This window comes from Cynocephalus volans, chromosome 1, assembly GCF_027409185.1.
Source record: "Cynocephalus volans isolate mCynVol1 chromosome 1, mCynVol1.pri, whole genome shotgun sequence".
NCBI lineage: Eukaryota > Metazoa > Chordata > Mammalia > Dermoptera > Cynocephalidae > Cynocephalus > Cynocephalus volans.
Window position 1 is genome coordinate 3,170,208 of NC_084460.1, and position 25,900 is coordinate 3,196,107.

At 49.6% G+C, this 25,900-nt stretch overlaps 1 protein-coding gene across 1 annotated transcript in view; it reads right to left on the reverse strand.

Moving 5' to 3' along the window:
• Nucleotides 1-20,748, reverse strand: part of PRMT8 (protein arginine methyltransferase 8) — a 79,762-nt gene extending 59,014 nt beyond the window's left edge. The window contains exon 1 of the mRNA XM_063114743.1: nt 20,674-20,748. Coding sequence (XP_062970813.1) covers nt 20,674-20,748 — 75 coding nt within the window. The remainder of the gene's footprint in view (nt 1-20,673) is intronic.
• Between the last annotated feature and the right edge of the window lie 5,152 nt (nt 20,749-25,900).

The window sequence follows — 25,900 nt, forward strand, 5'->3', positions numbered from 1 at the left end:
TTTCACTTTACTCAGGTCTGGATTCAAATGTACCTTTTCAGAGTCCCTTTCCCTACTGCTCTGTCTGCAAACACCATGCCCCCCTCACATTCTATTCCCTTACTTGCTTTCTTTTTCTTCAGGGCTCATTTCCATGTCTGGCGCTATTTCCCACACGTGTTTATTGCCTGTGTCCCCCATACAACAAAAGCTCCATAAGTACTGGCTTGGCTCTGCTGTGATGCCAGCTTACAGAGTTATGCCCTGCACTGAGTGGGCATGCAATAAATACTCGTTGAGTGCATTAATAAATGGATGGATGGATGTCTCCCTTAACAATCGCCAAGGGGGACCATACAAAAGAAAGGGCTGAGAAGCACAGTGACAGAGCAGCTGGGCACCAATCCAGGAGGCCCACTCCCAGTCTCATACCAGGCAGCACCACACCAGAGAGCCCCGAGGGCACACAGTGGAGAGGGGGTTTCCTCAACTGCCCAAGCTTGAGTCTGGCCCCACTTGGTGCTGCCCTAAGATGCTCTCCTCATGAATGGCTCACTCTACCCTTCTCTATCTCAGAAGGAGACTGAGCACTCCATAGCCAGGAGAGCTACTGGCACTTTATCCATGAGGTGAAAGGATAAGCAGGAGCTACCCCAGTCCTTACAGATAAAGTCCACGTTCATCAGCAAGCCTCAAAAGTCCTCACTTCCCTGCCATGGTTCCACCCCACCTATTCCTCGGGCTCCTTCTCAGGCTCTTTCCTCCTCAAATGCTGCACCAGTCCTACTCTCCTTATTTGTGTCCCCTTCATGCACTGGGCCTATGTCTTCTGGCTTTGGGACCTGCTGTTCCTCTGCCTAGAATCACCAGCTCCACCACTTACCTGCCCAAATCCATACCTGGACAATTCCAATAAGTCTTCAAGGAGGCTCAGATGTCATTCCCTGTGGCAAGTCTCCTGATCACCTTCCTCCACCAACTCAAGCACCCTCATGAAGAAACCAGTCTCAGAACATGCCATGTGCCACTGGAGAAAGGTAACTCAACAGAGAGGCAGGTCATCAGTGTTTCACCACATTCCTTCCTAAGGGCAGCCTTTTGAAGTTGCTAATCAGAGGGCTCCAAGAGCTCTTATTAGACGTCATGGGATTTTCCCTTCTGTGAGTATCACAGTCCGTTCCCCACCATGGAGTCATAAAATTCCCTGTCCCCAGCTGACCACAGGCAGTTCTCAGAGGTGGGCTTACATTTATCCACACAAGGAGGCCTGTGCTCATGATGCCTTAAAAAATGTTAAGGGATGTAGGGAGGTGCAGCTTGCGGCCTTCGGGGTAAGCCTTTCCCTCTCTTTTTCTTGCATCACAGCTCTTAGTAACTGCTGAAGTCTTATCTTAAATTCCAACTCTTGTCTTTTTCACCCAACATCTCCCTCTGCAGGTCTTTACTCAGCACCCCTCTGCAGTCTTCACAGTACGCCTGTAATTGCTGGCATCCTTGTCCAACCCATCTCCTAAAGCACACGCTCCTCAAATGCAAGCACTGTTTATTCCTCTTGATTGCATCCCCAGGGCCTGTCCTAATGCACGGCACGGGGCTGGTGCATGGCACGGGGCTGGTGCACGACACAATCTCAGTTAGATGTTTGCTGAAGGAACAACTGATCGAATGGACAGGTGGACGGATGGGCTGAGACTCAGTGAGTTCAAATGGCTTCCCCTCAGGTCCCCGACATCAGTAAATTCCAGAACTCATGGCTTCTGTGCTGGCACAGCTGGCCCTAGGCAGGATTGCTGAGTGCTCAGAATGTCTCTTCAGAGTGGTTCCTTTCCATTCCCCAGGCACCTTCCCACATGGCCAGGGACCACATGTCGCTCTCTGCTCTCTGTGGGCCTAACGTTGACATGCAAACCAGGTCTGCCTTTCTGAATTCCTCTGAAACAGGAGAGCATTTAGCAATCTTAATCAACAGTCACCACCACAGACAGCAGCCATGGTTCACTGGCCAGGTGACAGGCTAAGTGCGTTTTCACTGTTATTTCATTTGATCTTCACACTACTCTTTTGAAGAAAGAGTATGTGATTCCCACTTTATAGATAGGGAAAATGAGGCCCAGAGAAAATAGGTAACTGGTTCAAGGTCATCAAGTTAGAAACTGGAAGAACCTGGACTCAAACCTAGAGGAAACCACCTCCCACATTTTGACACATGAGAGGCAGTGCTGCTCCAAGGTCAAGACCCCGAGGTGAAAGAGGTCAATAGTAACAGCCCTGCCTAGAACACTTTCCAGCCAAAGTCATCCCTCTTAAGCCCCATGGTGTGGTGTTCTAGGCTCTCTCTTAAGTACCTGGCCATTTTCTCATGTGGACACAAAGAGCTGACCCTGCTTACAGATCACCCCTCCTTGGAACCCATCTCCAACTAACTAGAGAAAGCTTTGCTTTATCTTGATTGAGAAAAAGATCTTGAAGAGGAAAACTTCTAACTGGGCAGTCTGCAAAGGCTCATAGGCAGACAGAGATCCTCAGCCTCAGACAAAGGACCACATGGTCCAGGAGCTCTTCTTTCTAGTGCCAGCTTTGCCATAACTCACTGTGTGTTGTGTCCTTGAGTCAACCTTTACCCTCTCTGGCCTTGGACTCCCATCTATAGAGAGAGAACGGACTGGGTTAGATAATACTGAGCCCAAGGATCAAACAAGCATGTCTAAGGGGACCAGGAGGATGACATGAGCTAGTGGAATCAGGAGGTGTAGGTGACGCCCCCCACCATGGGTGAGCAGGGTGACTGTAGCAGGTGGAGAGTGGGTACCTCCTCTAAGAGGCTGCCCATGTCCTAGGCTGTTACCTTGTCCTTTAAATGTTGGCTTTTAGGAGGCCAAATGAAACATATCTGTGGGCAGGTATGGCCCAGGTCCTTCCATTATTTATCATCACTGTGTTCTCAACTAGGAAGCTGAGGCCCAGAAAAAAGGAGATCAGTGAAAGAGAGAGGCAGGGCAAACAGGTACACAGACCTGAGAGTCCAACCAGGAGGAGAACCCGGGCTTCTGGGTGATCACGATCACCAAAACCAGAAATCAAAAACTACCAAGCCAAGGGCAATGTGCGGGTGCTTGGGCCAGCCTGTTTCCCAGGGCAGGCTGGAGAATGGGGTCAGCCCTGCAGTTCAGCCACACAAGGCTCAGTGGTGCAGGCACAGCGAAGGTGCTGGAGGCAAGTGTGGTACTTACGTTCAGGTGGCGTGTGTGCTGCAGTGTGGTGGCTCTCAGGTAAGTGTCCGCTAGAGTCACCTGGTGAAAAGATTGCTGGCCCCGCTCCCAGAGTTTCCGATTCAGCCAGGTTGAGGTGGGGCAAGAATTCACATTTTTAACAAGCTCCCAAATGATGCTGTGACTGGTCCAGGGACCACACTGGCAACCAGGGGAAATTTGGGCTCTGGAACATGACTGCTTATGTTTGAAACCAGCTGTGTGATCTTGTGACCTTGGGAAATTTATGAAACCTGTCTACATCTTGGTTTCCTCACTCATAAATTGGGATATTATTAGTGTCTACTCAGAGGACTGTTTAAGATTTCAACATGATAATCCATGTCAGGAGCTTTGAAAGGTGCTAGGAGCATAGTCAGGGCTCAACGAGCAATATCAGTACTTCTGTGTGTAAGAGTAGTTTAGCAAAAGCTACGGCTGCAGTCCCCTGGGGCTGGTAGCAGAAAAGCTCCACCATTACCTCTAGGTATAAGGAGCAAGAGGAGAGAAATTACTGGAACCCAGAGGTAGTGAGGGCTGTGTGCAGAGGACTGCACAGAAGCTTCAGTTCAGAGAAAGAGCCAGACAACAGGGACCCCATAGGGAAGGAGCTGGAGGAATAAACACTCTGACCTCACTCCCCTCCCTTCTCTGACCTCCTGCTGACGTCCCTGTTCATGCTCGGGTGGAACTCAACCAGCCTGAAGCCTGGGAGGAGCTGGGGAAACTGAGCCTGTTGATAACGTCCGCTTGCCTGGGAAAGCTGCACAGAGCAGGGTGGAGGAAGACGGAGAGCACGTGGGAGAGGTGAATGGAAGACACCAGCATGCTGCAGAAAAGGCTTCCACAGCCCCCCTTGAGGCAGGGTGACCCCTAGCCCTACTCATATTGGTGGTCTTCAATGAAAGAGCAGATGGGTTCAGAAGGGCTCCACAGGCATAGGTGAGCAGCCCCTCTCCAGACCACGTCCTGCAGCCTGAAGTGACAGCCACGCCCAACACCAATCTGGTCTCTGTCATTTGCAGCAAAGTAAGCCAGAGGGCCCCTGTACCAGGCCCAGCTAGGGCTCTGAGCCAACCAACCACCAACCTCACAGGAAAGAGAGCTCCTTGGTGTTCTGTAAGGGACAGGAGACCACCTTACAGGGAAAAGGCAGGATGAATTTAGCAAAGACTAGAAAATAAACACAGCAACCTGACGCACAGGAAAGTCAGGGCTTGGAGCCCAGCTATGGCCCTGAAGCCAACCTTCTGGCCCTGACAAAGTACCTCTCCTCAGAGTTTCCCTCTCCAAAGGACAGTCATGATTTCTTCTGCCCTTCCTCTGCCTGGATCTTCCTTGTCCTTCAGGATTTGGGGGTCGGAGAAAAATTCCAAGATGTACTAAGTAAACTTAGGCTCCTGCAAGGATCACTAGAGCAATACCTGGTATAATTGTTATTATTCATTATCTAAAATTGGATAGGATAAAATACTACAAAATAATATACTGTGGGGAATGGATCTGCTGAGGCAATGAACTGAACTAAAATCATTGCTATTACACATTTTTCCAAGACTGGTAATTTTCGATGCTCTCTTGACTCCTCTACTGGCTCTCATCTCCAAGACCCTTGAAAGGGCTGCTGATCGGAAAATTGACATGGAAGAGGCACTTAGCTGGCTTTCCAAGAATATCCAGGCACAACGAAGTGTAGAAGATACAGCAGGGAGTTTACCACAGACAGGGAAGCTGGTGCTATACAGAGTGCAGTTGCGTCCACTGAAAACTGCAACTGGGCGGGTAGAATTCACATATGGAAACCCAAAAAGGACCTCACTGAATCATGTGGCTCTGTTATATGCAGGCCCAAAGAGTTTAAGGGACTTACTGAGTGTCACCCAGTCAGCTACTTAGCCTACATATAAAATCCCTAGTCAAGCCAAAATATAAGGGAAACTTAAAGAGGAGTCAGCTGTTCAGCAGGTACATACTATATTTGGTTTAGGTGTCAGAGCTCTGCAAAGAGCCTTCCAGAATCCCCAAGACCAAGCCCACTTTGTCATGAGGAAAAGAGGAAGCCCATGTTAGAACCTTCTGAGAGGATCAGGTGGCATGGGAGGATTGAACAATGTTTCACACGAGACACTACTGAGATACCTCCTTATGGATTCCACCACTTCTCCAGGGTCCCTTTTGTTATAATCTTCGTCCTCTTCCTCCCCAAGGAGAATGCCGCATGTAGATGCAGAACTGAGAACCACCAACTCCTTGGTCCTTGGTTTTCCAGTGCTCTCAGGGACAGGAACAGTCTCAGAAAAGGCCTGTCACATAGTGAGCAAGTCGCAGAGCCTGGACTATAACCCTAGTCTCTTGAATCCCATGAACCCCATCCTGAAATGTTTTAATACCCAAGCATCTGCACTAAGGCCAGATGAGAGGCGAATGGTGGTCTCTGCTGGTAGCTCACATGCCCACCGGCGGCAGAACAATTGCCCATCGCTGCCCATGAGCCATCCGCTCCTTCCTTCATCCATTCATTCAGCTGTCATCTGCTGAGTCCTCTGCAGTCCGGGCACTGGGCCGCGCTGTGGAGGACGGGCGGCGAGGGGCATGAGCAGGAGCTGGGAAGCAGCTGCAGGGCCCAGCGAGGCAACGAGGACCCGGGTGGAGGCCATGTGAATAGAGAGGAGGTGGAAGTAACCGATGTCGAGCACATACGATTGCCAGGATCTTGTTCTAAATGATCCGGGCTTGGGGCAGGGAGGCCTTGAGTATGCTTCCTCGTTCAGGCTGGAGTGAAGGGAGGATGCCGGCACCCTCCCGGAGACAGGCGGACAGTGAGAGACGCAGGTGAGCAGAGTGGGAGGAAAGACAAGGAGCTCAGTCTGGGTCATAATGAATTTGAAGTGCCCGCGGGACACTGAGGAAGAGAAATCCAGCCAGGAGTGCAGATCTGAATGTCCCGAGATGTGGCAGAGGATGAGATCAGCCAGGGACAGTCAGCTGGAGGCAGCCTCACTGGGCAGGGGAGAAGAATCCACATGAGAGTGCAAGAGAGAACAGTCAGAAGGTGGGAGAGGCAGGAGGGAGCAGGGCTTAGAAGCCCAGAGAGCTGAGGGTATCAAGTACAGTGCCACAACCAACAGTGTCTACTGCCATTGATCGGTCAGGTAAGATGAGACCGACGGGAGTCCACTGCAGTGAGTCACAAGGGGGTCTCCAAGACTGGTGGCCAGAGCCATGTCAGAGGAGGGTGGCTGCAGGGATGGCCGTAGAATCCACACTCCCCCAAGTTCCCAGCATGGAGCTCAGCTGCTGGCACCAGCCACAGTACCCAAAGGAACACAACATCTTGGCTCGGGCCTGTATCCTGGGAGGTAAGCCAGGCCCCAGCACTTTAGAGATAATGGTCCAGCACTACACACAGAGGAAGGCAAAGAAGAACAGCTTTAACACATTTGAAACTCAATTCTTCCTTTTTTTCCTTTACCCATTTTCACTTCAAACAGGCTGTGTCCTTGACACCTGGGTAAGTCTATGCATCAACTGCCCGGTCAAGTGGGTACGAAAGGAACGTCTGCCAAAGACCGGGTTGTCTCCAACGTCCAGGCCCACAGAGCCCAGAGCCAAGAAGCTGGGGCTGCCCCTGGAGAGTGAGCCCTTCATAGCCTCTCCTGCCTGCAAAATAAAGCGCTTAGAAGCATGGAAGCCCATGCCTGCGAATGTGAGCCAGCAGGTGCAGAGCAAAATGAAGGTAGAGGTTTCTGGAAACGGGTTTGCTTTTCCCAAATAACCGCCTGTGGGCTGCCAATCCCATGTCCTTTGTTGAAGTCAGGGCCCCAGAAGAGTTCAGCTGAAGCCCAGATTGACGGCATCTTTCCGCTCTTCCCCCAAACCTCCACTTTCTGTGTCATTTGCTACCTAGGGGAAAAACATCTCACCATTTTCAGCAGCATGAATTTAGCACACGTGGGCATGTCTGGAAAGGGACGGCATGTGGGGGACCGCAGCAAGCTAGTCCCCGGCTCCGCCGACAGCGTGACAAGTGGGAACCGGCATGGAGCTGAACTGTGAGGCTCCGAGAGAGCGAGTCAGCAACAGCAAAGCTTCAGGCTTGCACAGCACCGCCTCCTTTTATGTCCTTACTCCCATTGTTTCCATTTATTTAAGGGGCAGCCCCTTAAAGTGGGATAGATGGGGATCATTTCATCCATTTTTCAGATGGGTAACTGTCGTCGTATGTCTGTTGTCACATGGCAAATGTCAGGATAATAGATTCTGGTTCTTGGTTCTCTGCTCTTGCTATGTTACCTGGTAGCAGCTGAGAGCCTGAGGAACTGGAGTGGATGATCAAGGGAAGTTGAGGCAGTTCCTCCTTGGGGCTCAGGATAGATCCCCACTGTCCTGACTAATCATGTGAAGTACACGCCGGGGGGGGGATGGACCTAAAGAGCTCTACGACTCTGGAACTCCGATGCCAAAGCAAAGCTGGAAGAGGAAGGGGCTGGGTGCAGGCTTGGCAGAGTTTTGCTTAAGGCTCCCAGAAAAGCCACCAGAGCTGGCCTTGTGGACAAAGTCCTACGGCCCTGTAGCACTGGCAGCCCAAGTTACTGGTTTGGCTTTCTTTACACCCTGGTGCTGGCAATAACTTGTTTTTAACCTTATAAATAGAAGAGTAAATGGCAGACCAAGAGCAAGTATGACTAAAGGAGGCCTGGGCCTGTGCCTTGCCCTGGGGCAGAAGCCTGGGGCCCCGAGTCCTGCAGGAGCCAGAGTCTCAGGGCAGTTCAGATCCCTTGTCCAGGGACATCCCCCACTACACCCTCTGCTCAGAGCAGCCAGTGATGACGGATCAGGTTGAATGGGAAAAATACACTGGGTGATACAAATGGTCAACCCCACTTGCCTCAAGTGAGGCTTTTCGGAGGAGCCTCTCTAGTGTTTCTGCTGCTGCTTGCCACTGACAAAGTGTGGGGATTCCCAATTGTCCCAGGCAGAGCCCGGACCCCCCAGGCCTTTCTGAGATTTATATCGTACCAGTTACCCTTGTCTGTCCAAAAATCTTCTCTTACCCAGATTGCACTGAGTATAAACCTTCTCTCTGCCATTCCGACTTTGTTCAGCAGTGAACATTGACTAGGACAGCTGAACTACTGCCTTGCTGTGGGTTAAGGGATGACAGCTATAATCTCAGAGATTTACTCTTGTAGTGGGATCCTATGGGACTGTGACTGAGATAGCCTCAACCAGAGTATTAGGGAGGGGGACAGTACGTAGATATTCATTTCATTGCTAGCATCTTTATGATAAGCTGAGGTCAGCTAAATTCCTAAAAGCTTTGGGAGGTCCAAAGTAGGGTGACAGCCATGTCCCCATGATCTGCAACTGTTACCACAGAATATTTTTAACCTAAAACCAGATTTACTGTTGCCTAAAAAGGCCATGCGTTAACTTAGTAATGCTGAAAATGTATCTTATAACCCTTATTCGTAAATCTGTACATAGGATGTGACCAGGAACCAACCATAGGCCCATATGATACTATGTAACCAATGGAAAACCTGATGTACTGACTAAAGGGCCATCCCCTTCCTTCCCCTTGATTCTCCTCTTCTCTGTGATTATAAAAATACTGAAACCTGCCCAAAATCAGAACACATGATTCAAGGTCTCCTGAATCTCTGTCTTCTAGGCCACAGCACACATACTTGGCTTAAATAAACTTACTAACACTTTATCACTGCCTCAGTTTCTTATTCTGGGTCAACACATAGAACATGTTCCATACTGGAAAGTTACATGTAGAAATTATTATTCATTGAACAAGTAGTTTTGAGCCTCTAATAGGCACCAGGCGCTGTGGTAGGTGCCGGAGATTCAATAGCAGACACCACAGAGTGCCTGCCCTCGACTTACAGACAACAGGAGACACAGCACAGTGTGATGGGTGCTGTGGCTGTAGAGGCACAGGTACTACAGGACAGCATCTGAGGGAGAACTAAGCCAGACTTGGATAAAGGAGTGGTGTCAGGGAAGGCTTCCTGGAAGAAGTGACATCTCAGCCGAGACCTGAAGGGAGAGCAGGAGCTGCCCGGTGACAAGGGCAGGGAAGCAGCTGGGTGTGGCTGGAGCTGATGAGAGGACTTACAAGAAATGCAGATGGAAAACTGCCCAGGGCATGACCATGCAGAGCCGCATAAGCCATGGTAAGGAGGTGGGTCATTGTCCTAAGAATAAGGAGAAAGCCACTGACATCAGATTTCCAGGTTAGAATGTTCATTCATGCTGCTATGAGAGTAGATCAAAGCAAGGAAAGGAAGAACATCTGGAAGGAACATCTGGAAGGTGACTGCAGAGATCCAGGCAAGGGATGGAGAGACATGAACCAGGATGACCACAGGGGGCCTGCAACGAGGAGGACAGACGAGGACAAAGAGGAGATATGCCTAAGACGCAGAACCACCAGGCCTGGCTGTGGAGAAAGGAGAGAAAAGAGTGTCGCTTTGTGGCTTTAGTGACTTCATACTACACAAGATGAGGATGACAAGAGGAGGGGAGGATTGGAGGGAAAAGATGAGGACTCCGGAGGGGACCCTGCTGAGGCTGAGGTACCTACGAGACACCTAAGTGGAGATGACTTATAGGCAGACATATATAAACTCAGAAGAGAGACCTGAGTCTGAGAATCAGCAGCATATAAACTAGTCATGAAGCCAGGAAAGTGGGTGAGTTTGCCCGGAGAGAGTGTATAGAGTAAGAGAACCCAGGCCTGAGGAAGACCACAGCACCCGAGTTATGTATAAGAGAGGCCGATCAGCTGCACAGCCAGGGCTGCGTCACCTTTCAGACCCTAAAACTCAGATCTGTCTGCATAAGACTCTCCGTCAACTGTTCCCCACTACAGTGGATTGAATTATGTCCCCCAAAACTTACTGAGGCTTGAATTGTGTCTCCCAAGATTTATGTATTAGAAACTTGGCCCCCACTGTGACTGTTAAGAGGGTGGGAAATCCTAATATGGTAATTGAAAGGTCAAGCCTTGAAGAGGTGATTGGATTGCAGGACCATGCAGTAGTGAATGGATTGAAAATGGTGGTCAGGGGCATGGTTCTGAGGGCTTTAAAAGAAGAGGAGAGTCTGTCTTGCTCTCTCTTGCTCTCTCTGCTTCCACCATCTTGCAGTGTGAGACCCCTGGGTCACTGTCGCTGCCACCACCAGATGGACTTTGGATTTCCTAGCCTCAGAAACTGTAAGCAATAAATTTCACTTTTCTTTATAAATCACTCAGTTTCAGGAATTCTGTTATAGCAACACAAAAATGGACTAATACACCCACCCAGCCTCACCTACTATGTGTGCTGCATACAACACACTCCCCCATCTTGAGACAGCAGACTCTGTGTCTAGCTCAGAGGCTCCAGGCGAGTATTCCATTTGTTTCTTATGTATTACATGTTATGAATTGCAAACCACATATGATAACTATGGCAGTGCATGAGAACGTTCTTCTGCATAATGTACCTACTGACTCAGATGTGTGTACACATTCCCACACGTAAACACCCCACACCACCTGCAGTCTGCCTGGGTTAGGTCATTCATGTCTCCAATTGCTGAACATTAGAAGTGACTTCCCACTCTGAACTATAAGTTTTCTCCTATAAGCAAAACAAAAGCTGGGCAAATAAACTTAAAGTTACGACACGAGGAGAAAGAAGAAGATATTCCTCAAGCTTCTTTATGTCTTATCCCATTATCAAAGTAATCCTCATGACTATCCTACGAAATGGGTTTTATGATCCCACAGGGATGAAAATGAGATTCAAACTCAGGTCTGAACCCAGAACTACCCCCTACACTACACTGTCAACAGCTTTAATTTGAGGCAAGAGGGTGCAGAAAGAGATTCTAACAAAAGGACGTTGTCGTGGTATATATGGACACAGGTTTATTTCCTTTATTCATGCAATAAACAGTCATCAATTTCCTGCTATGTACCTGTAGCAGAAGTTGAATTAACACATGTTAGTGGAGAACATTTCTGAATTAGAAATCTACCGACACTTCTGATGGGCTATAGTCATTTGCAGAATTCTCTGATGGAGCTTCCTCAGAGACCTGCTGTCATAACTGCTAGTCAGGGAGAGATGAATTCCTTGAATTAAATGCACCTGTGGGAATTACAGTCTTTCATTTTCTGGGAGGCCCAGCCTTGAAAAGCCACCTCTTTACTTTACTTCAGCTAACATGAGGCTATCCTTTACAACAGAGTGACAAATGGGGCCCTAACTGATGAATGTGCTAATAGCCATTCCCTTTACAGGGGCGTTAGCCCAATCTGGCCTTAGCTGTACCACTCTCGCACCAGACCACACACTCGGTACGTAGTCAATGGGATCTAAAGCCAAGAGGACAAAGAGTTTAACTCAGTGATTAAACATCCAATTTGTCATGTGAACCTGGGCGTATCTCTCTTCTCTGTCTATTTTCCCTGTGCCTCAGTTTCTCTTGGTAGAAACATGGCAGAAAGTCAGCAATCAAGTCAGTAATTAACAAGTAGGAATTGAGTTCTTTCTGAGAGCACAGCCTGAGAGAAGCACAGAAAAGCCTGAGACACGGAGCCTTCCCTCAGGAAGTCTGCAATCCACCACAGTCGATGCTCCCCCAGCCCCCATTTCTCTTGCATTTGTAGGGACTCAGTGAGGTTTCGTTTTCATTCTATAGATGCTGCCAAACACCTGAGTTCTAGATCCCAGAGCTGAGTATGAGTTTGGAGTGGGGTAGGCCAGCCTGTGGGTCACAGAGGATCCCCGTTCCTCCTGTAACCGGGCACTTCACAGGGGAGAGGGGTCACCGGGTACTACAGAGCCCTGTCTTCAGCCGTCTTCTTGGCTCTGGCTGGCTGACCTGAGAAAAAATTGCCTGAATCAAAGAGGCCTTCTCTCGACTGCCCTGCTCCTGCCTCTACCAGTACTGATACTATAATGTCACCAATCAAGGCCCTTTATCTATCTGTTCCTCCTTTGGGACAATGCCAAATAAGCCCAGATTACTAATAATAGCTCATCTTTCTTGAGCATTTACCATGTGCCAGACATGTACTTTTCATGAAATAACTCACCAACCCCCCACAATAATCCTATGGGATGACCAAATATTACCCATATCATAGATGACAAAACTCAGACGCAGATAACTGGGTAGCTGGTGCAAGCTAGTGAGCTCAGAGTTGAGATCCGAACCCAGGCATCCCCAGACCTCATCTCTACCTCCACACAACTCTGCCTCAGGCCAAGGAGGCAGAGGCCCACATGGTTTGATGTTAATTTTGCTCTCCTGAATAGCACTTCAAACATGCTATTAGTAGGCTCACAATTCTACCACTAAAATGATTCCTCTGGAAACTACAAAGCAAATTCCAGCTCTGGTCAGTTACAGGCCCTTTCCCATGTATGGAAGTTTACCAGGTCCTTCCCAAATGTCCACATGGGTGGGAGCTGGTGTGGGGCAAAGGTGAGGACAAGCTTGAGGCTGGGGGTGTGGATAAAAGAGAGGACAGAGGCCCAATAACAGCAGAGCACACTCCAAGTCTGAGGGCATTCCAGCTGTGCTACCTACCAGCTCTGTAGTCTTGGTCAAGATCACTAACCATGGCAAATTTCAGTTTCCTCAACAGCAAATGGAATTAATCAGAGTCGTTCTGTAATGTTTTTGTAAATTAAATGAGGCAATGCTTGCAGAGTGCTTAACCCTGTGCCCAACACACAAAATGGATGTTAAAATGGTGGTCTTGTTAGAATCATTGCTACTGCTCAATGAAAAAGCCATGAGAAAGACCCTGGGAAACCAGTGGTCAAGGTAGATGGTTGAGTGAGCAGCAGGAAAGAGATTAAGGGAAAGAGAGGGTAGCTTCACTGACTTTGCAACTGTTCTGAGGCCTATTTATGTATTTATCCAGTCATTAATCAGCCATTTTCTACATGTTAGGCAGCGTGGTGGGTGATGTGCAGGTTAAATTATGTCCCCCAAATACATGTATTGAAGTTCTAAACCCTGGTACCTATAAATGTGGCCTCAGTTGGAAACCAGGTCTTTGCAGATGTAATCAAGTTGAGATGAAGTCACATTCGATTGGGTGGCCCTAATCCAATATGGCTGGTGTCCTTCTAAGAAGAAGAGAAGAGATGCAGACACGCAGGGAAGAATCCCATGTGAAAATGGAGGCAGAGACTGGAATGATGTATCTACAAGCCGAGGAATGCTGAGTGTCATTGGCAGCCAACAGAACTAGGAGAAAGGAACAGATTCTCCCTTAGAACCTCCAGAAAGAATCAGCCCTGCTGACCCCTGGACTTCAGATGTCTGGCTTCTAGCACTGTGAAAGAATGAATTTCTATCGTATGAAGACCCCCCCAGTTTGTAGTACTTTGTTTCAGCAACTTCAGGAAACTAATACAGGTGATAAAACTATGAAGATAAATTGAAAAAACAAAATTCCCATCCTGAAGTCTTTAGTATTCATTTCATCCCAATAAAAGAGCTGGCTTTATATTATGTATATTTATGTAAGTCCAGGCTTACCACTGATGGCCTGAGGTCAAGCCTTCAAAGAAGAGTGCTACAAAGACAAGACAAGACAAAAGACTCTTACAAAAGACAAGACTTTTTTCTCTGGTTCACCAGCTAGGACTCCAGACATCAGGATATCCTAGGTGAGTAGGGGGCGTGGATGATGATTGTCCTTGCCACAAGTCATGCCAGGTCCCTGTCACTCACAGGGCATAATAGGAGGACTGTGAACGTGAGGCTGTGCCCCTTCCTACGTGTCTCTCAAATCCACCATTCCATATCTCCTGTTAATTTATCCATCCTTTCTCTTCATATTTTAAGTTTATACTCTGGTCCTTCTCCTGCCTTCGCAGCCTCGTGGACTGGAAAAAGCATGGGTTTCAGTAGCTGGAAAACCAGAGTTTGAGTTCCAGCTCCATCACTTGGAAGCCATGGGATCTTTTGGCTAGAGAAATGAGGAAGTGGGAGAGTTCATCCAGTTTGCACTTTTTTTGGAAAGACTCTGAAAAGCTAGCAGGACAAAACTTTCTATGCTTCAGCTTCTTAATCTGGACAATGGGAACAAGACATAACTCACTGTGCTACATATCACGGAATACATAAAATGAGCGCGGTGAGTGCTCCATGAAAAGGAGAGTGCTGTCACTGTGCATGATTCCTAGCTCTTATGTAGAGAAGCACTGGTTTCAGACAGTACAGATCAGGATATACCCGAAAGTTAGCACAAAAAATAAAAACAATAACTCAGATGCTAAGTTTAAAGGAGATATAAATACATTGGGCTAGGAGTGAATGCGGAGTCTCAGCACCAATACTGAAGAGCTCTGTGACATTGGACAAGAGTCCGCATCTCTTGGTTTAAATAATTTGAGTTTCCACCCAGCTCTAAGATTCCATGACTTTACAAAAGTGTGCATATCGAGCTGTTTACCTTTACAGAATTATACTTTAAAAAGAGATCTTGACTTTTGAGTCACCCATTACAAATCTGGGAAAAGCTGTGATGTTGGAGGGAATTCTAACAAGTGAAGTTAAGAAGAGACATCTGACATGTGAAATGTCCAATGGGCTGGATAATATTGGAGAGGAAGATCTTCTCAAACTCTCCTCTCCTAGCTACAGTATTCCTATTAGGAGGCTAATACCAGACTACCAGACAGGGCTTGGAATAAAACTAGTAAAGTGGGTGAGACAGCCTAATACAACCCCAAACAGAAAGGTAATCAGCCAGTTTTCATCTCCTTTTCAGATGGCATAAACAAAGGTTTCTCAGATTGCAATAGAAGAGACAGAGCTCAGATTCAGGAAGAACTTCCTGACTACTGAGATGCTCCAGGAGCTCAGGGAAATCATCTTCTCTGAATCTTTTTTAACAAGTGGCCAAGTGGGCAATGAGGCATCCTGGGTTAGGTGTGCCCAGAGGTAGAAGCATGGACAGAATGACTGTTTAGAGGTCCTTCTTGCCTGTGCTCGCTCTACGCTGTGACCAGGCAGTTCATGATAGTCCTGCCCGCCTGCTTTCATGCACATGCTAGCTGCTCCCAGTTATCTTAGCAATTCACATGTTGTCACACTGCCCATTTCTCCCTGCTGGCAAAGTAGACTCCAAGGTGTAAGTGCTGTTTTTACAGAGTTGTGCATGTTCCACACTGGTATGTGATCATCACTTCACATTGCAAAGAGGAGCAAACGAAACCCACTCCTGAACTAGAGACAGGGGTGTTGTGTTTCACCCTCTTTAACAGCCAAAAGCCAATTTAGGACCCTATGAAAAGCCACATTTCTCAGGGGAAAAAAAATTTGGATATCTTCTTAATTCCCCTGAGCTTACTTAAGGACTATAGTCAGTATTTGCTGAGAAAGGAAGAATTCCTGTGGACTGTGGTTTACAGATCATTTTGGCTAAAGAAATAAGGAAGTGGGAGAGTTCATCCAGTTTGCATTCTTTTAGCAAGACTCCTAAAAGCTAGCACGATAATAATCAGAAACACGTACTCAGTGCTCACCATGTACAAGACAATGTTCTAACCCCTTTGCATGAGTTAATCCATTTAATCATCACAATAACCTTAAGAGGCCCAGAGAGGTCAAGCAACCTGTGCAGCATAACAACGCGTCTAAGTCCAGAGCTGGATTCAAAACCAGGCAGCCTGGCTCCAGAGTCTACATGGTAAGTGAGTGCCTACACTCTTTTGAAAGAGACATGGATCCAGATCTTCCTTAGAGAAGTGGGCCTGGGTTCCGCCTCCTCTTGCCCCTCTTCCCCAATTCTCTGTCTTTTGTATAGTGGGACCACATCAGCCAACAGTAACTTCCCAACAAGGAGGATTCATTAGCCAAAGCCACCAAGATACACCATGCCAGAAGTCAGTTCAGTAATCCCCATAATGTAAGCGGCACTTATTGGTAGCCCGATCCTGCTGTCCTATTGTATGCTTTTCCCCAACTCATAATTATTCTCTCTCCCTGAGCCAGCAAGTCAACAGAACATTCAAAAAACAGTCTTCAAAATGACTCTTTGCTAAAACTGTTTTCCCACCCCTGATGGCTCTCCTTTGAGGTGATAAAACCCTAATCAGGGAGTTATCACCATAAATAACGCACCAGGCTTTCACCAAAAATCAGTAAGGCAAGCAGCAGCTCACAAAGGTCCGTTATCCTCCATGGTTGATAATAGGGCATTGTGATTAGTCCATTTATCTACTATTCAGATGAACACCCCACATAAGAGTCAGTAGTTACTGAATATTGAGCAGGTACATAATAATCAAAATGTACCCACATTTGAGTGGCTGAAGTACCTTGATTCCCAGAATCTTTATTCATTCTGAGTTTTAAAGGTCCGCAATAACATAAGTACAGCAGAGGGGTTGGAGATAGGAACCCTAATTTTTAGAAAGCCGTGAGTTACTAAAAGCCAGAAGGCTCAAGAACTTGTTCATAATCAAAAAAATAATTCAGTCAACATTTATTAACATTTATTATTTACTGTGTGTCAGACACAGTGCGAAGAACAGAGTATACCAAAAAGAAGTTTACTTTCTAACTGGAGAGAGACATATAAAAAGTCAATTATCTTGCAACAGGAAAAGTGAGAGACAGGTGTAAGAACACATAAGAAGGAGCAATCACTCTCCCTGGGGAGAGGATAAATGGCAGATCCGGGAAAACTGCCCCGGGGAAGTGAGACATTTGAGTTGGGTCTTGCAGGTTGAGGAAGATCTTGTTCCAGAGAGGAAGAGGAAAGGGCATCAGAGGTGGAGGGAAGAGTTTGTACAAAAGCACTCAAGTATGACGTCAGTGGTCTTTTCGGAGAATTACATGGAAGAGGTATTAAAGGGTCTTGTACACTATGCTAAGGAAACTGGACTTTATCCAGTATTCCACAGGCAACAGGGGAACATCCTAAATTTTTAAAGAGATGTCTGATCATGGGCAGATTTGTGCCTCCAAAAGCCAATCAAGTAGTGATGACAAGGCTGGATTTGCAGGACAGGACAACTGTGCAGAAGCTAGTGCCTTGGTGGGGGCAGAGGTGAGCTGGGTGTGGGATGAAAAGGAGGGTGGACTTTGCAGAAGGCCACGTGAGAAGCTTTCTGATGATGCCCAGGGAGCAGGGGAGAAGGTGAAGGGTGGCAAGAAGAGAAGCCTGTCTGAGGGAGTCCGAGAAAGAGACATGAAACTAACACCCCTGTGAGTTTAGCATGTGCCGACCTGGCCCTTCCTTATATCCCACACCTACCACATACCATAAGGAAAATCAGCTCAAGTTAACAGATCAGGAAACTGAGGTCAAATTGGTTAAAGAGTGCACCCGGGGTCCCCCAGCACCAACTGTGCCCACTGAGCCTGTGCCCTGCGATGCTCCCACGGCCTAGCTCCAGGCTTGACTTTGTGGAGAGAGGTTTTGATCACAGTACTGATTTCATTGCTCACTTTCTACTTCCCACCCACTGTTTAGGATATCTTTCCCTATCTTCACTCTGTGAAAGACCACCTCCGGCATCCTCCCTGCCTACCCCCAGCACTGCATTCTCCCTTCTGAAGCCTCTCCTCCCACTCCCCATCCACTCCCATTCACAAAGGACATCTTTTTTGCAACAGCAAGGGCGGGGCAAAGAGCAATGAATCAGAAGTGGGGGCAATCCGTGCTTCAAGGCTGACTTAAGCACATGACTTTCAGAAATTGCTTGACCTCAGCCTCAGTGTCCTCAACTAGAAAATGGAGATAAGAAATAAGTACTAACCTTTGCTTATCTCACAGGAATATTGTGAGGAGGAAATAGATCAGGAGCTTGCAAACAACACCAACAAAAGGCAGGAACAGGTGGCTACGGGATTATCCAGCATAATTGTCCACCAGACTGTGGGTTCCTTGAGGGCAGGGACCAGGTGGTCCTCCTGTTTGGATCGTGTGTGGATAGCTACTTATTCCTGGTGTAGAGTCAGCGCTTGATAAAAAATACGCTGAATTCAGAACAGAGACCATGACCACCATCACCACCACCGCACACACATAGACAGAGGTGCTCTTGACTCTCTCTCTCCCACCATAGATTCAGGCAAACCCGCAAACCCTTTTGGAAGTACTGCTCTAGTCCTGGCTAATTCCAAAAACAGCCAGTTCCTGGAGAAAAACCAAGTGATTGTCACGCTGCCTGGATGCCTTCCTGGGCACGTTTGACTAAGTCTGGGTTCCACCCCTTCTGGAAGGAAGTCGGTAAGAACTGAACCCCTACCACGATTCACTCCCCTCCAAGGAGCCCCAGCCGGGTGTGTTCCTGCCCCCACCGCCTTTGTGCCCCGCGCGCGGACTGGTTTTCTTGCTCACAGGAGCTCGGCCGTCTCTACTGCTGTTTTCATTGATGCCTTGAGCAGAGCTGGCATGTGCAACTGCTGAGAAGGGCGAGCGTGGAGCGGCTGGGGAAGCGAGTAAAAATAGCCTGGCGCGCGCCGCTCTGCCTGCTCCGGACGCCTTTAACCATCGCCGGGGCTGGGAGCGCGGCAGCCGCCACGGCACACTGCGGCACCCGGCGGGGGTCTGCACCCATTCCCCGCGCAATGGCGGGGCTAAGCGGGATCCACACCAGGGGAAACTTTTTTAGAAAACGATCCGCGGGTGGGGTGAGGTAGGCGAGGGGGTGGGGTGGGGTAGGCGAGGGGGTGGGGTGGGGAGTGCTTTCCTGCTCCCAGCGCTCCAGCCACCTGGCTGCAGGAACTGCTACGTGCCCGCCACCCAACACTTCACAGAAGGGCGGCCTTGAGACTGAGCTATTTTTAGAACCCTCTTCCGCGGGTGGGCGATCAGAAGGTGGGGGGCGTGGGGATCGGTAAGGCTGGCTCTCTGCTGCGAGGCTGGGCGCCCCGCACTATACACATCATTCTGAATGTCTGCTGTCAGGTGGGGGGTGGGGAGGAGTGACAAGGGGATTGCACGCTGGCTGGCTTTGCCTTGACTCAAGGAGACGGCCTCAGCTACTGAAAGCCCCACTGCTTTCAAGCCCCAGAGCGTATTTGTTGCCAGAGGCGTGCTGTTTCTAGTCTCTCAAAGAAAGGGGATTTTTAAAGCTTTGCTGCCCGTTCTCGGCAGAGTTAAAACCTCAAGGAAAGAAGATCACGGAAGGGTCTGTGCACGTTTTTGCAATCCGGCAAGACAGAGGGACAATCCCGAGCCACACCCCCATCCCCGCCCCACGCTGCATATGGGCACCTATATGTGAAATGTACTGCAGCCCCACCAGACACCCGGCTATTAATAGAGCCCGGGAGTTGGCTCTCTGTGTCTTTTTCCTGCCACCGAGTCAGTGATGATCTTCACACACATACCCCACTCCGCCCCCACCTCGGCACAGCGTTTTTCCAAGAAGGTAAGGGGGCTGCCCACGTTGATCCCCTGCGTGACTACAGGTGCCCAGAGCCTACGGAATACTCCAGTTGTTCTAATGGCAACGGGGTCAGTGAGTGGCGAGGGAACACAGCTTAGCCTTGGGACGCAAAGCCCAGCCTGAGCTCTCTGCGGCTCGGAGCTCGAGGATGCAGAAAGGGCAGCTGTGAGCTGCCGAAGGCAGGGGGCAAGAGCACAATTTGAGACTCTAGAGCGACCTCCCAAAAGCTGCCGCGGGATAAGCGGCTGCAGACCCATTTCTCTCCGCAGCCGGCGGCGCGCACCCCCACCGCCCGCGCAGGCTCGGCTGCGGCAGGAGCGGGCGCTGTCCCTGGTTCTGAAAGTGGCCTCTGCCGTGCGCCCTCCCCGGCTTTAGCGCCCCCGAGGCGGCTCGAACATCTGAGCATCGCAGACCACTCCCCGGCCCGCACTGGGGCCGAAGGGTCTGCTGGAGGGGGCCGGGTCCTGCCAGCGCTCGGCCCCGCGGCGGGGAGCTCTTCGAGGTGCTCGGAGGCTGACTCGAGCCTGAAGGGTAAAGCTGAGGCAGCGACAGGAGGCGGTCAAGGCACCGCAGGGGACAGACCTGGCTCCGGGATCACCCACCCCAGCTCTGCACAAAGCCGGGACCCGGGGGCCTTACCGGAGCCCGGAGGAGAGGGCAGGGGAGCGCGGCTGCCCGGGTTTGGGACTCGGGAGGAGCAGGGAGAGCGGGTGGCAGGAGGGGGTGATGGGGTGAGAGCGACTCTTTTGCATTTTCAAGAGGGAGGGGACCTGAGACATGCAGTCTCTCCCCCTCCCCCAACACGTACACACACACACACACACACACACACACACACACACACACACACACACACACACACACACACTCGCTCGGCCGGCAGCAGCAAGCGGGATGGCGCTGGGGAAAGTTTGGCACTAGGCGCTGAGCGGCGGCGGCGGCGGCGGCGGCGGCGCGGGGCCCGGGTGGGCGGCGGGGTCGCCGGGAGCCCCGGCTCTGTCGCCTCTTACCTCGGTGTTCTCGGCCGCGTTCTCCGCCATTTTCCTCCTCAGGAGCAGGCAGCGGGAGGAGTGTTTCATGCCCATAAGAGCCGGCGAGGGTTCGGTGATACAGAGATAGTAGAGAAAGAGAGAGAGCCGGCGGCGCTTTAAAAGAGAGCGCGAGAGAATGGGAGGAAAGAACTCCCAGCCGGCGCCTCCGCCGAGCCCGGGCCGAGCGTCCCCCGCGGGCTCCACTTTGTTTCCCTTTCCGCCCTCCTCGTCTGCCCCGGACGCCCGCACACTCGCAAGTCCTCGCGCCCCCGACCCCCGCCCCGCCCGTCTCCACCCGCGCGGCGGGCTGAGCAGGAGGGAGGCGGCCCGGGCCCCGCGGCGGCGGCTCGGCTCGGCTGCTCCTGCTCGCGGAGTCCGGCCGGCCGGGGGCAGCCAGCAACTCCTCTCAACTTCTGCGATCCGCGGGGCGAAGCGACACGCTTCCTGCGCGTCCCTCCTAGGGGCTGAGCCGGGTGAGTGGGGGCGGGGTGCAGGCTGGGTAGAGCGGGCGGCGGCTGGGCGCGGACCGAGGGCCCCAGCGCCCCCGGGCCCGCCCCCGCGCCCGGCCTGCGAGGGTCTCGGCCGCCTCGGCTCCCCCGCGCTGCGCTCGGCTGGAGCGGGGACGGGGCTGCGCTCGCAGGAAGCCGGAGCCGGGGCGGGGCTCGTGGAGGTTCTTGGACCCGGTGCTCGTGCTCCCACCCAGGGCAAGCTCTGGGCAAGACCGGGCCACGGTTTCCTTGTCCCCCCCGCCCCCCAACTCTCCCGCTCTCCTGCCAGTTCCTGGATCCTTCCTCGGCGAATTGTGGTTTGGGGAACGAAGGGGTGGGCGTCTGCATGGGAGAGGGTCCTTCGCTCCTTCAGCTCTAGGGCTGAGTGTGGTGCCATGATCTGTCCTTTTCTCCCACTCCCCCTGTCCAAGGCTCTCGGGGCTCCAAGCCCCTCTCAGGTTGAGAGGGTGGGGGGAAGGGGACAGCCAGAGGTGGCTTGGGAACGCGGGGGCTGCGGGACAAAGTGGAGCTGACGGCCCTGCAGCCGTGCTCCCCTACCCCAGTCTTCCCTGGCAGACCCCTGCCCACACATTTCTCTTCTCCCTCCTCGCCCCTCCCCCCCACCACCAGATTTTGAAGTCCCTTTTATGGGAGAGAAGGAGGATGTCACGTACCCATTAGGATTTTCTTGATCCTTTTTTAAGGGAGTTTGGGCGGCAGCAGGGGGTGTGAAATTTTATACAATGCATTCCTGTCTTCACTTTGAGAGCTTCTTTTTCTCCGTTTTACTGGCCATCTGTCAGGCGGTGGGAGATAGAACAAAGCGGGGGGGACCCACTGCCTCTCCCATTGCAATAGGACACTCAGGCTGACTCCTTAAAAGACAGCTGCACTTTCAAGCATTGAGCCCACAAGTCAAGGACAGGGACCTGAAAGGTGCTCCTTGGGCATCCTGACTCTCTTTACTTCTTCTCTGTACTTATTTGGGGAGATCAGTCTCAAATGCCTATTGGCTTGTATCATCACCTTTGACAGCCAGGAACTGTGAGCCTGACTGTCCTCAACTAACCCCAGAGTCCATTGAAGAAAAGGGCCAGAACCATGCTCGGTACTAAAGGTGCCTCCATCACCTGGTCCTCAGCAAAAGAGGGGAGAGGTTGCAATAAGTGGAGGTGAGAAGTGAGGGAGAGGAGAGGCTAGGACAAAGAGTGCAGAGGGTGAGAAGAAAATGCAGCAGGAAGCGTAAGTCAATGGGACCGAGTGGTGTGTGTGTGTGTGTGTGTGTGTGTGTGTGTGTGTGTGTGTGTGTGTGTGTGTGTGTGTGTGTGTGTGTGTGTGTGTGTGTGTTGCAGAAGGAGTAAATTTAAATGAAACAATTACCTTCTTAATCATCTCCTACTCAGACTGCAGACCTGGATAAGACTTGGGGGTGAGTAGGCAGAGTCTTTGGCAACACCTGGTCATTCTCTCTTTCACATCTTGCCAACATGCAGAAAGTGGCAGAGGAATAAGGTGAATCTAGAGAATAATGTTTAGCCTCTGGAACTCTTTTCTCTAAGCATCTTCTCAGAGACAAAAGATTCTGAGAGACATCTCATGCCCTACCAAAGGAGTCTCAGTACTTGTGCAATCAAAGACAATTGGAAAAGGAAGGATCCTCACAGCTCTGTGGTCCAACCCTTTCATTTTATAGATAAAGACCCTGAGATCAGACAGTGGGGGACATTTGTCCATGGTCCTTCAGCAAGCTGGAGCATCTGAGACCAGCTCCCCAGCCTTCCAACTTTCAGTCCGACACTCTGCCTACCTACACACACACACACACACACACACACACACACACACAAACACACACACACACACACACACACACACACACACTGCTTCTGCTTGCACATCCATGCTGTGACTAACCAGGGAGGATGGGAGCTGAAACCAGCTCCCACCAAAATAGGCTGCTGCCTGTGCGTGATTATGTTGCTATGAGAACCTCAGTGGGTGTGTTTCCTCCGCTCTCTGTTGAAATCTTTTGCTTTGCTTGGCTTCTCCCCAAGCTCATACATGGCTCCCGTTGGAATGGGGAATGGAAAGGCTGAGATGGAGACCTGTATTTTCATAGCAAGTTTTCTACTCCAGCCCATCCAAACCAGAGCCAGCCTGAGGCTGTGAGTGAGTAGCCTAGGCCACCAGGGTGGTTCCAGAATAGGTGGAGGGCATGAGGGAACTGTTTTGAGAGTGGATGCTCTAGCCTCCTGTTGAGCCATCTTGGAGCAGAGAGGTGTTATCCCTGCTATTAGTTTAAGAGAATAAGTTTGGGGTAATTTCTCATACAGCAAGAGATTATCTGAGCAACCACCTCCTATAGTTGTGAAAATTTTGTTGCATGAGTGCCTAGCACATAGTAGGCACTTTTTAGTACTATTTTCTCAACATCTCCACCATTCATGAGAATTCAGTCTTTCTCCATATCTTTCGTATAAATATATTATCATAGTCTTTACCATTTTCATTATTTAGACCATTCCACAAAGAACTTACTGGGCATCCCTTAAATGCCTGGCTCATTAATAGTCACTAGGCTTGACAAGAGGCAACAAAAGATATTGGACTGACCATTGATGAGCTCTTTATTTAGTCACCTTGGATGCTTTATAGAACTTCTGTAAAGCTTTCAAAGAGATTTTGATGGGAGGCAAGAAGACATATGAGATGACAAGGAGTGCAGAGGGTTCATCAGGGTGTGAGTTAAATGGGTATCATAGGACAATAGATCCTACCAGGCAAAGAGGTCGTCAAGACACATTTTGCTTATGTCATTTTTCTCACACTAGATTTTCAATGCAACAAAATGTATTGAATAGTACATGTATTTAGAGCAATGCCTATCTCATTGTAAGAAAACAAATATTGTGTTAATACTGACTAGGTTCCATCCTAGGCATGTGAATTAAACATTATGGAGCACTTATTAGGTGCCAGAGACTTTTCTAGACTTATATGTGTTCTCATGTAGGCCCTTCAACAACTCTTTGAGGTAGGTACTGTTATTATCCCCACAAAACAGATGAGAAAACAAAAACAGAGAAATTCCCAACTGGCAGAGTTGGTATTCAAATCTAGGATGCCCGACCCTCAAGAAGATAACCAGGTTCAGGAAACAAGGCAGTGGTTCTCAACCTTGGCTGCACAGTAGAATCATCAGGTGGCTTTAAAATATCAGTGCTTTGGTTCCACCCCCAGAAAGTATGGTTTAGTGAGACCTGAACATCAGAATTTTTAAAGTCCCTAATGCTAATGGACGGTTATGGTTGAGAGCAACTGGAAAAGGACATTTGGAGATTAAAAGACCTGCATAAGTTACAGAAAGGGCCCTTCAAAACTCCAAGATCTCTACACTGTAGAAAGGTCTGTCTCTAACACTGAGGTTCTTGAGAGCTGTGGATTAAAGTTGTATTGGTGGTTGAGCTAGAGTGCAAGGGTTGGAATGAGACTCCTACGGAGGGCTATCATGGGACAAGTTGGCCAGCTTCATGAGTTACTACAGAGGAAGAGAGTTTCCTGTCACTGGAAGGGTTCAGTTAGACTTATTATTTGGCATAGATGTTGTCAAGGAGCTGTGAACACTAGAAGGTTGAGCAAGGCCTATAAAGTTCCACCCACCCCGTGCTGGGACCCCAGAAGGTGAAGACTGTGATCCCTCAACTCCAGGGACCAACCAACACTTCCTTTGCTGCCTCCAGTGCCCCTGGAGTCAGGATGCAGCTTCTCCAACCTGCAGACCACTCTCCCTGCGAAAGACCAGTGTGGTTGCTGCAGTAAGGGGAGATGTATCAGACATGTCATTTGCTTTCCTGCTTCTCCTCCTCCCAGGGAACATCACATGTGGCCATGGCACACTGCAGTGAATCCATGGCTCCTCAAGAATCAGGCCACAGCCATTATTTATCACCATCTCATGGCATCTAACCCAGCAGCATTCTCAGTGCTTTCTGATCCAGATGGGAGCCAAGCCAAGGCTGCAGCAGCCAGCTACCTGGCTGAGCCTCCAGGCAGCCCCACACCTGGGTGGTTCTCCTGCACAAAAGCCTCTACAGTCCTGTTTCTCCCTAACCTAAGGCCCAATATTTCTTAAATTACATTTCAAAGAACAACATTCAAGAGTGCCACCAGTGCCTGCAAAGCAATTTGAGGTTTTTTTCCTCTTTTTTTGCCATTAAAACCAGAATGTTATATTTTCCTTGTTCTGATGATGTTAGATTAAATCAATTAATTGTGGTTTTGTGCTGTATATAAGCATATAATACTATTGGTTTGTTTATTTATTCTAACAATATTTGGGAGGCATTTTCTTAGTAGTTCTGCATTAATAGCTCGATACTTGGTGTTTCATGCTCCTAAAAAGTCAAGTACTCTTGTTATTTCCCTTTCTCAGGGTAAGAAGGACCCAGAAGACATCTAGACATTTTCTCAATGGCCTGTGATGGAACCCAAACTTCTCTGGAGAAGGAGGGGGAAGAATAGATACAGTAGCAGCACTCTAAAGGTACTAAACATTCTAAAATGCTGTCACAACAGAATTAGCTTTTTCTGGCTAGTGGAGGTTGTACACTGCATTCCTTTCCTCCTCTTCAAACCTCTCAGAAAGGCTCACATTTTTATGGAATATCTCTCCTGAATCCCCCAAAGCCAGCTGGAAGCCATTCAGTCTACTCAGTGCA